The following is a 12,107-nucleotide window of genomic DNA, read 5'->3' on the forward strand; positions in this document are numbered from 1 at the left end:
CACTACCACACTTTCCCAACTTTCCAGTTCCCCCCTTTTCTTTGAAAGACTGTAACAAGTTAGTGAAAGAAACCATTAAATAGCATTTAAGCAAAGAGAAATAGCCAAATTAGAGGTAATTTGTTTGGCTATTGTTTCAGAGTTGGATGACATTCAGGTGACGAACCTGAGGAGTGGTGGTGCACAGTTCTACCGTGCAACACTGCATGCACAAGCATGATCTGTATGGAAGAGTCATCAGAAGGAAACCTTTCCCACGACCAGGGCAGCACAATAAATCAATTTTTATTATCACTGCAATAATCACATCGCTAAGAGCTGCGATTACAAACAGATTAAATAGCTCAGACGCACAGCGCTAAAGACACATCATGACATCACAACCCATTATAAGCCTAATGAGTGCTCCTCTGTGCTGGGATTGAACCCTGCACTCCCACAGGAGGGATGAGTGTTTGGCTAAATGGCCAATTACAAAAACTGCAAAACAAACAGCTCAAAAAACACTCCAGCCTGAACTATAAACCTGTAAAAATGCATAAAATATATTCACATTCAGCACTGAGTTTTAAGTGTGTAAGGCTGTAATGGCTACCGTTACAACAAACATATTAAATAACTAAACAAACAAAAAATAAATGAAGAAAAACACTTAATTGTTTGTGTGCCTATATAAAAACTATATCAATATTTATTTGTTTTTGTAGCCTTTTATAGAAAAAGCAAAAGCTGTTGAGGTAATGCTGTGTCAGCCTTTTAGTGCACAAAATAATGTTTTAATAACAGTTTATTGAATGCAATGAAAGCAATGAAACACCCACATACATGCTAGTGAATGCACAGACACTAGGGGGCAATGAGCATACTTGCCCAGAGCGGTGGGCAGCCCTATCCACAGAGCCGGAGAGCAGTTGGGGGTTAGGTGCCTTGCTCAAGGCCACTTAAGTCATGTCCTGTCGGCTCAGGGGATCAAACCGGCAACCTTCCGGTCACAAGGCTGGTTCCCTAACCTCCAGCCCACGACTGCCCAGACGACAAAAAAAATGAAATTCTTAGGCCACAATCACCAAATGTATGTTTAGAGAAAAAAGCATTTGATGAAAAGAACACCTTGCCAACTGTTAAGTATGTGGATGGATCCATCTTGCTTTGGTGTGGTAAGAGGCTGGCAAGGACAAGGATCCAAAAAGAGAAGGATTCAAACCTCAAAATCCACCATAAACGACTTCAAGAAATGGAAAGATGAAGCTTTTGGAATGTCCCTCTCAGTCCCTTAACTTGAGCACAATTAAAAACCTGTGTGTAGATCAATAAATACAGTTGCTGTGCACGCAGGATGCTGCAGAAATATCACAGATCCAAAGATGTTCTGCAAGGACGAGTGGGAGTAAATTACTAAAACAAGAACAGAAAGACCCCTGGCTGGCTACACAAAGCTTTTGTAAGCTGTGATATCTGCCAAAGGGTGTGTTATAAAGTACTGACTTAGTAGAGTGTCCAAGCTCGTACGCATACCACAATTGTTATTCTATTTTTTCTGTTTTATCTTAATCAAATATAAAGTAACTGCATTAACATCTACAGAATATCCATATCTGGTTTGACAAAATACATAATTTGGCCAGCGGTGCCCAACTTTTTGCATACAATTGTAATTAAGCAAAAATCTAGTCAGACTCACAATGTTACAGGACATCTGTTACTCGGCACCTTTGGGGATGAACAAAAAAGGAACGAACATACTTAAAATTCCATTTACTTATGAAACAAATATTTTGTTTTAAGGGTGGTTTTGAGAACAACTATTCGAGTACTTATTCTGAAGCACTAACACGTCCTTGAAGTCTGTAAAATGCTGTTCAGACCATGCCTAACACACACACACAAGAGGTAGGATAAAGTGCAGTGTGTGCTGGCAGAGAATTCTTAAAGCAGCATGTGTTTTCACTTAATCGTGTTTGCTGCGCTCGCCTCTGACACTTTCCATGCTGTTACAGTATAAAGCAGCAGCTCATTAACCAGGCCAGAGCTCTATATACATACAAACACCTGTACCATCCAAAAAACAGCCCCACGCCTGCTACAGTGAGTGGGCCCCTAATGAGTCCCAGAGTAGGGTCAAAAGGCTAGCACTAATCAGCAATGCTAAATTTCCCAGAGTTCCTGGATTATTATTAGTGAGCCTATGATTCGGTATGCTCTAATGCACTCATTAACCCAGGAATAGGTAGAGAGACAACAGACTGTTGATACAAGCTAGCATTCAGTGTCTACTGATGATGACGACACATTAGCCACATGGGTGGAGTGTATCAGCTGAACTGTGCTGTGTAATTCAGTGCTGTGAGGGATTTGGCAGCAGGCAAACACACTTTATAGCCTTCATCCACCCAATACAATCCCATAAATCCAACCCCCTGCTGCCTAGAGTCTCAGTTCCACCAGGCTGGAGGTCCATTACAAGAGAATCAATCAAGCTATTGTGTGCGAGATGTGACCTCTCCACATCTCAGGATTTCATTTGATTACCAATAAACATTTTTGCACACACACACTGCTTCTAATACCAGGGAGTTATTTAACTGCAGAGCTTAAAGAGACACTCCAACCGAAATGAAAAGCTGCTACATCTTATGTAAACAAGCCCACTCACATACTACAGTGGTTCTGCAGTAGTTTCTAGAGCAAAATGGTCCAGTTTAACCCCTTAAACCCCCTTATAACGTACTAAGGCTTATTATTCAGTAACTACACTGACTTCAATGTAAACTGGTTGAGCTACTCTTAGGTCATAGAAGTAAGTAGGCTAATGAAACCTTGGGCCTGCCAGCAGGCCCTGGCCATGTAAGGGGTTAAAGACTAGGAAAACCCCCTTCTGATGATGTATATTGAAGGTGGGAGATACTTAGAAAACTGCAACTGCTTTGGAGTGGACTTTTGGGAGTGGACTTTTCTTTTCGCTAGCTGGCAACTGCCAAAGAAAGTCAGATAGCTAATACTACTGATAGCAAGCCCTATCACAATTGTATAATTGTGGCAATTGCCTATCATAGCAACAATGGAGGGCACGGATGACAAAAATGACTAAAGATGAGGAAGATAACATGCTAACCTCTAAAGTTAGCAAAGTAGCAATCTGGCTATATCAGTACCTCATTCTGCCTTCCTTTCTCTGGTTGAAAGGATAAACATTTTGTGCTAAATTAAGCTACAATCCACAACTAAGTTCCACTAATGCTGGCTTGGTTGTATTTATTAACCTATAGCTCTGCAGCTAGGCCAGCAGTCAGGACTAAGGACTCCCAATGGTTATATGATGTATTTGTGAAATGCATGTTGGGTATTATAGTGACAGAACATTGATTAATGAAAACAGGTAAATGATATAAAATCACAAATTCTGTCAAAATAATTATAAGGCTAGAGAAAACTGGAATAACATGATAAATAACACAGTAAATGCTAGTTTTAGGCCTGCATGTCACTTTAACTGAGCTATAGACACAGGCTACAATTTATGTATTTAAATTATCTGGAAAATATAAAACAAACTTTCATTGATAAAAATTACTTCGGACCTAAAAGTCTTGTCAGCAAAACAAGTTCAGTATGTAGTTGCTAAGCATTTGAGATCCAAGTGTAATCACAGCATGCAAGTCTCCAGAGAATAAGACGGCAATATCCCTCTTTGTCCCTTTCCCTTCCTTTTTATCCACTCATCCAATTCTCTGTCACTGTGATCAAAGCTTGTACGTAAGCCAGATCTGAGCTATTGAGAGCCTAACCAAAGAAATGAGCTCCATGCCATGAGCTAGATGTAAGATTCCTTCTCCAGGAAGAGGGAACCAGATGCTGGGCAGCTGTCTGGTGAGATCCAGGCTGGATCCAGTGCAACACAAGGACTAATATTAAACCTGAAAAAATCCCATCTCATTTCATCTCTTTGAATGCCACAGCTGTGAAAAAAAAGATGCATATAAAGGATACAGACAACAGAATTGAAACATCATATTAAAAAGATTTTGAAATAACAAGAAGCAGTACCACAGGTGTGTTATATTAAGCTGAAAGCCAGTTAGCACTATGTGTCAGCTATAAAAGATGTCTGGCAATCAGCACTTTTCTACGTGAGTTGTCAAAGCAACCAGTTAACCATATTTTAAAGAGGCCAAATAGTAGGTTCCTGAATTTCAGATACAGCGATAAAAAAGTTCATAATTATTTGCAGATCCTCTCTGCCAGTTTGGGTATAGTACAGTCTGTGTGTGTGTGTGTGTGTGTGTGTGTGTATGCGTGTGAGTTTCTCTGGGTCGTCATCATATGATCATCTATTCTGAGACCTTTACAGATATGTAAATTATGACAGCATATGCGAAACATGAGCAAACTGCGTCAGCAGAGAAGATCGGCAGTTAACAGCATTGTTGCTAAACACCAATAAAACACAGCCTCAAAAATTACCACAGAATTGAATCAGCACATCTGTGACTCAGGAATTTATAGCAGGACTAACACTCAGAAACTACTGGCAAGATCCAAAGCTTACGCACAAGGACACAGCACCTGGTGTAGTGAGCACAGGCTGGAGCCATGAGTAGTGAAAAAAAAGTCATATTGGACAGAGCTAAATCCATGTCCACACGCACACACACACACACACACACACATGTGCAAGCACTTGACCTTTCCACCACTCTGTTCATGCTTTTCCACTCACTTTGTCCTTAACTGACCCTGAGCAATCTGATTTATGAATTGCACTGGACAGAAGTGATCAGGTCTCATGCTCTCCATTTTCCTCACTCAGGGTATTCTGTAATGATTTGTAATCTGTTGTGAGCCACAAAGCTTCATTATGTACAGACCACCATGTGCATGATCCTAAGGGAGGAAGTCCACATTAGGGGTTGCATACAGGGCTGAAAGATTAATCGTGTTTAATATGGAAATCGCAATTTGAAAGAATGCAATTTTCAAATCGCAACAGCTGCAATTTTTGTAATAGTTATACAGCCTATTATCAACACCACTCTTCTTAAAGACAGTTCTTCAAGGGTTCTTTAAGAAAATGGTTCTGTATAGAACTATGAACACTCAAAGAACCCTGCATGATTAAAGGGTACTTTGCATGGTGAAATGGTTCTTAAGATTGATGGAGAATATGCTGTATATGGTTCTTTTTGAAAAAAAAAAGTTCTTCTATTTTTACAATATCAAGCTTGTAACAATACAAAAAGAACCCTTTTTGGTGCTACACAGAACCATTTACATATTCTCTATGAATCTGAAAAAACATATCACAATGCAAAGAACCATTTAATCATGCAAAATGTTCTTTGTGTTCATGGTTCTATAAAAAACATTTTCTCCACTAAAGAACCCTTGAAGAACCACCTTTTTTAAGCATCAGTGTTGATACATTGCAAGTTTTAAGTGGGTAAATTTAACACAATTACAAATCAGAGGCAACCAAACATCTGTGTGTTGTGACACCACAACCACAAATAACTGGCAGGCTGGAGCACTGTGTTAGGCATTCAAGCCCCATGCCAAAAAAAGTACGCGCTGGTCTTCTCAGCCAAAAAAAAGGCCCGTACATCACTTTATAGGAAACATTAGCAATTTAAATCATAATTGCAATATTGGTCAGAAAAATTGCAATTAGATATTTTACCAAAATTGTTAAGCCCTAGTTGCATAAGCAAGTCAATTAGCCAATTAATAAAGGCAACTTATAAATCCACAAGTCGATGCTGTGGGCATCAATCGACGAGTTGAGGACTGTGCCTGAAATAAATTGAAAAGGCAGGAGGAGAGAACAGACATCAGTTTTTCTGCTACATACAAAGTCCAAAGTACTTTATTAGTGAGGAAATACTGCACAACAGGAAACCAATTCCACAGCGATTCCATGTAAGACTGCGCTGAAATACGAGCTTGTATTTCATAGGTTTTGGTTTGGATTGGTTTGCATTGTTTGAGGCCAGCTCTTCTACTCAATGCAGATGTTCAGGTTAAACCAGTTTAAGCTCATTAAATGAATTAATTAATTCACAGTCCACTCTGCCGTGCAAGGAAACACTCAGGAATCCAGGGACACACAGTCTTTAGTCCGTTAACCTACAGATGCAGCTATTAGCTGTTTTACTATTCTGCACTTTATTCAGCATTTTTTATGCAGTATTGCTAACTTTGGTCCAGCTTTACCTGATGTTGGAACCAGAGCGTCCCTTTAGCACACGTTTGTCTGCAGCCTAAACACTACTGTAATTCAAACTTTGACAAATCTAGCATGAGAATGGCTTTTGAAAGCTGATTTAGAAACAAGTGGATGGGTCTTTATGACACACTGGTTAATGATGCCCATTTTAATGAACTGATGTTTGTCTTTAAAATTTATTTAAAGAAATCAAATAAAATGTTATTTTATCAATCTAAAACTTTCACACATGCATTGTTTAAATAAATACTTTATCGTTATCATTACCAGTTATCATTATGCAGTTACATTATTCTAAATGGTTCCCAGATGCTTTCATTCATTCTTATTTATGTTATTTATTTATTTTTTTTTAATTCTGGCCATAATACTCCATAATTATTTGACCTGAATTTGACCTGAGTGATTAAACACAAATTTCAGATGTTCTGCATCCAAAATAGCTGTAGGCCTTTCTTCTATAACAGGCAGGCCAATTTCAATGTTGCCATTGAAAAAAAAATGCTTTTCCATGTCTCAAAGCAGTAATGCTGGCATGCAGCCAGGGAGACCTTGCCATGGTGATGATGGCTATGGCAAAAATCATTAACATAGGAAAGCTTTAGCAGTGTCTAATGTTTATTTAAGGTGGGAAACAGGGAGCAGGATGCTCTGTGCTCTTTTAACATTTTGTTGTATAATACTGGGTGCAGCTGGACTTTAACAATGAGGCGCTTGTCGTCCATGGCTCCCGAAAAAATCAACATCCGGTTTATTTCATCACCACGAAAGTTGGGAAAATTGAACCCTTGCTGGAACGTTCCACTAACTGCTGTGGTACCCTGCCGCTGCCGCTGGTGGTGGTGGAATTTTCTGTCTTGCTCCATTAAAAACAAAACAATATCCTGTTTGCCGGTCATCTAACATGACAACGCAAAAACAGCACAGTATCTACTCCCCCTCCACTCAGCAAGACGTGAAAGGGAAAAACATGTCGTGGGTCAGCACTCGTCCCTCGCATGGCTCTTGAATGGAACTCATTTACTCACCAGGGGCACAGTTGTCCACCAGGGCGCCCAGCGCCTTGCCGTCCCTCCAGTCCCGGTGGAAGTTGTTGATGGGTAGCTGGGGAACCTTGTTCTGGATCCAGCCCAGAAGGCGCTGCTTGGGGGTGAGCTTCTTGGCATCTTCGTCGTCTTCGTCCTCCCACATGGGCATGGAGATGGAGTAGTGCAGGATGAGCGTCCAAATCAGCCCCAGGATCAGCTTCAGGTTGCCGTCCACTATTGCTTTACTGTCTGCAGACAGAAATGGGCAAAGAACTGTTAAAGTCAAGTAAACCCTGGAAATATTTTTCAAAAATGTTGATCATACAAAGTTGTAAATTTACTTTGCGTACTGTAATCTCCTCAGGGAAATGTTTAAGTGGAAAGTGAAAAAAAAAAGAATGAATGTAAACAGAAAGAGCAAAATATAAATATAAACTTTAAATGTATCAATTAGGCATTTAACTTACATAAGTACTTAAGATGTTTTATGCAAACACCCAAAGGCCTGTCTTTGTGGCCAGGAAGGCCAGCATGTCAACTTTTTTAGGCTTCTTTTAACACGGAACATAGTTTACAAGAGGGCCGGTTGGCTGTAGCTGTGTTGTCATGTACACATTATGCTTGGTTGCTTATGCTTCTGGTCTAATTCATCTGCAGGCAGTTCTGCGATATTCGGCTACATTTTCCAACTTAAAATTTCTTGACAATCTAGGCTATAATTAAAATGACAACTGTTGTGATAAAAAAAAATTGCAGTCTTTCAAATTGTTAAATTAAAAAAATATATATTAATCTTTCAATCCTGTTTGGGTATTTACGCTTCATATAAATATCCAAAAAATGAAACATTGTGGAAAAAACGTAGAACATGTAGAACAAAAAGTCCTTGTGTAAATTACAACATTTCAGAATTCCAACATTTGAGAGAAATGGCATATCAGAATTAACTATTAATATTAACTCCATACTCAAAAGTAAATTACCCTGGCCTAGCCAGAAGAATAATTTAGTGTATAATATAAAATGTTTCTGAGCAGACTTAAACTACCACTCAAAAGCTTGAAATCACTATAAGTGATTAGAATCACTGTTTTCATAACAAAATCATAATAAAACATTATGTTACAAAATATGATACATATACATTTACAGCACTTAAGTGAGCACTGAGTTAAGTATTTATTGTAATGTAATGTACGGCACTTATTAAAATGCATTGCACTGCGCTGTGTTTAATTCTATTCCATTTTCTCTGTCTATCAACATGGGCTGTTGTTTCTGGCAATATCTGAGTTCAGGACTAACCTTCTCTCTAGCCTATTTGTAACTAGCAAAGATACTTTCTCTAGGTGGACAACAAAGCACTTTTTGTAAATCACTCTGGATAAGAGTGTCTGCTAAATGCTGTAAATGTAAATGTAAATGTAAATACACAAAAACCTTTACTCTAGAACTTCATAGGTTTCAGCTAATTTGATGGAAGCTGTAAAAAATGTAGAACTTTTAGATGCGTCCAGCATGACGAACAGAGCTGTAGAAAGTTATAATAAAAATAAAATCCAGAATGCATAAAAAGTGCTGAATACATTTTGAGGCAGATAATCAAGAAACGTCTAAAAATAGATAATTACAATATATAATTTGTAATTTAATAACTTTGTGTTCCAAAAAAAGAAATATTGAATGAAACATCTTAAATTAGCTCATGGTGTCCAGTGTATATAGTACACCGCATAAGTTATCATTGAACAAAATAGCAGCAATTATTATTATGACAAGCGACTCCAAGCTTTTGAATGGTAGTGTAAGCTGGACTGCACACTGCAGTATGGGGGGAAAGGGGAGAAGAGAGTGACTCAGTGCTAATGTAAGAATGTAATGTTAACAACAGGTTCCAGTATTTCTCACCCGGCGGTTTACCTGCACATACAGCCAAAAGCAGCTGAGGCTTCATTCCTCAGCAAAAACAAACAGGCCTTCAAACAATAGCACAGAGCAGGGCACTGTTTTAATGAGATACATCCCTGATCCGCTCCTCCTGTGATAACTACAACATCTGTGTTTGTGTTGCCCTGACTCCTCTCTGCCAGTTTGTGTATAGTACAGTCTGTGTGTGTGTGTGTGTGTGTGTGTGTGTGTGTGTGTGTGTGTGTGTGTGTGCATTTGCGTGTGGGTTCTCTGGGTCGTCATCATATGATCATCTATTCTGAGACTTTTACTGCTTGCTTTGCCTGCTGTGTTGATACGTTTTCCAGGACTAAACGTTCATAACATCTGGGTCCATCAGTTAGGGAATACTGCAGTGGGTTATTGCTGGCTCATATGTGACTTTTCCATTGTGCAATATTCTCTTTTTGTATCTGCGCTCATCCAGAGGTTGATTTCTACTTTTACTACCAGTCTCTTGTTTCTGATCTCACGGTAACTCATAATTGCTCTGTCCACAACTGCTTTCTTTTGTAGCAGCTGTTGCGAGGTTGGACAAGCGCATAGTAGCCTAAGCCCATATTCAAGTAGATGCTATATCAGAGGAATAATGACTCAAGTAAAAGTACCTTCCCAAAAAATAACTTGAGTAGAAGTGAAAAAAGTACCAGGCCAAAACTAATGAAGTACTAATTAACTTAAAGAACTGCAGTGGAACCTTTAGCATACATCCAGCATGTATGAGTCTAGGAACTGAAGTATGTTAGGATCTATTGTTCTCTTTTAGTCCGAAATAAAATGATACACCTCAAAAGTCAGAGGTGTAACCAGTCACAAAGGTGTTTTTATTTTTTATTATCATTATTATTTGATCCGCGACCCAGAAGGATAAGCGGTTTAGACGATGTATGTATGTATGTATGTATTATTTGATGAAATTAAACAATTATATAAAATAAAATGTAAGATAAGTTTTTTTTTTGTTTTGTTTTTTTTTTAATATGCTATATTCAGCAAATAAACAGCAACTGTTTCCTGTAGAGGATGTATTAACTTTTTTCCACTTAGATAATCAACAAAACATTTTTGATCGGGGTGCCCAAACTTTTGCATACGACTGTACTTGAGCAGAATAAAAATGAATTGTATTTTCATTTGAAAATATTCAAGATAGTACAGATGCATCAAAATTTACTTGTAAGTAAATTTTAATTTACTTGTTGAGTAAATGTACTACCCACTTCTGTGTTAGCAAAAATCCCATTCCACCTAATTTAAATTACAGTTCACAGCTCAGTTTTGGTCAAAATGCTTACATTTACTGGTGTACTAGTGTAAACTAGATGTTTATTTTGTTTGCACTTGAAATGTCCAACTGAGTTTATGTCATGTAATCTCACTTTGCATTACGGCTACAGCAAGCATGACTGACTCTGTAGATACTTTGCATGGCTTTATGTTGCTTCTTGTTGGGGCTCATTCTGTTTTTGCTGAAATGTCAATGAATATATTGCCAATATGACTGGCAAAATGTTGCCTGCAAATCTCAGTAACTTCAGCTATTTTATAGTGTCTAGTGATGTTGGCTAAAGCCGGTGAACTTTCTGCTTAAAGCCTGTGGACCAGATGTTGATCCCTAAAAACCTCTTAAAAACATGACAAAACATGACTAAACTACACTCAATCTTTCTTGACAGTGTGATTTTTCACATGCATGCAAAATAAATACCATTTGAAATGAATAACACACTCAAAACCCTGCTATTTTGTAACATAGATGGTATGATGTGTACCACATCAGTATCAGCACATAAATGCTTTCAAAAAAGTGACGGCATCGGCAGATGTTTGGATTTGGCTGATATTTCAAATTGATATTTGATGAATATTTACATGAATTAAAGTGCATTTTATTCATTTTATTGCATTCCCAAACCTACGTTGCACAAATAAAGGGGTTTGATCCAAAATGTGTTGCAGAAATGTCTTTTTTTCCATTACAAATGGTTTTGGGAGTTGGTACACATACAAGAAATATCAGTGCTATATTATGATACAAATAAAAATATGTTTGTCGTTATCAGCTGTTATTAATTTTAAAAACTTGTTATATCCAAAACTATTACAAATGGATATGCAGCATTTTGGAATTAAACTTTTCAAATGTTTACTGGCATCAGCAGATATCCAAAAAATATCGTAAATCAGCATCGGCCCAGAATTCCCATATCGCTGTATCCCTAGTATTTTGAAGCGTTTTGAGAAACACAGCTGTGTTCTACAGTTTCTCTCTAGACTGAATGGTCCAACTTCACTATAACTATGGACAAAGGGCAAGCATGGACAGGTCAATTCTTACATGTCTACACTTGCAACACATTTTTTTAAATAATGTGCATATTTATATTCCACATACTCCACTGTATGCAGACATATAGAGCATTTTATACCAGTCCTGATCTTGATGTGGCAGAAATGTGGTAAACAGACTGAGTAGTGGTGACCCGCCAGCGTGCTGAGCTGTCCTATGCTGTGGTTAGCCTGTCAGTGTAGAATTCTGGACTCCAGAGAGGAACATGAATCAAGATGGACACGACTGAGCCTCGGAGCAGAGCCCAAGGGCTGATGTCATTTAACCCTGGCTCCACAGAATGAGGTCAGTTTAAATAAAACACACTCACACATACACACGTACAGGAATCTAAACCAGACTTCAGTGAAGCCCCCAGTGGAGCTGTCTGCACTGAACACTGCCGCCTGCTCTCCAAGAGCAAATTCAATGCGCTCAGATCCCTCCAATCTAACATTACTGCCAAACCAGATCAAGCATATCTCTGTCTCTGTCTCTCTCTCTGTCTGTCTCCGCTATCTTTCTCATCTTCACAAGGCAAGGCCTTTGTCAATATTTCCATTATTTCACTCTTTGATCCTTG

General features: G+C 38.5%; 1 protein-coding gene across 8 annotated transcripts in view; it reads right to left on the reverse strand.

Moving 5' to 3' along the window:
• The window catches only part of flncb (filamin C, gamma b (actin binding protein 280)), a 104,917-nt gene that overhangs the window by 58,023 nt on the left and 34,787 nt on the right, over positions 1-12,107 (reverse strand). For all 8 annotated transcript variants that reach the window (XM_036563759.1, XM_036563758.1, XM_036563757.1 and 5 more), the window contains exon 2: positions 7,249-7,497. In XM_036563759.1, the coding sequence (XP_036419652.1) occupies positions 7,249-7,497 (249 nt within the window). The remainder of the gene's footprint in view (positions 1-7,248; positions 7,498-12,107) is intronic.

Source organism: Colossoma macropomum, unplaced genomic scaffold (genome assembly GCF_904425465.1).
Source record: "Colossoma macropomum unplaced genomic scaffold, Colossoma_macropomum, whole genome shotgun sequence".
Lineage (NCBI taxonomy): Eukaryota > Metazoa > Chordata > Actinopteri > Characiformes > Serrasalmidae > Colossoma > Colossoma macropomum.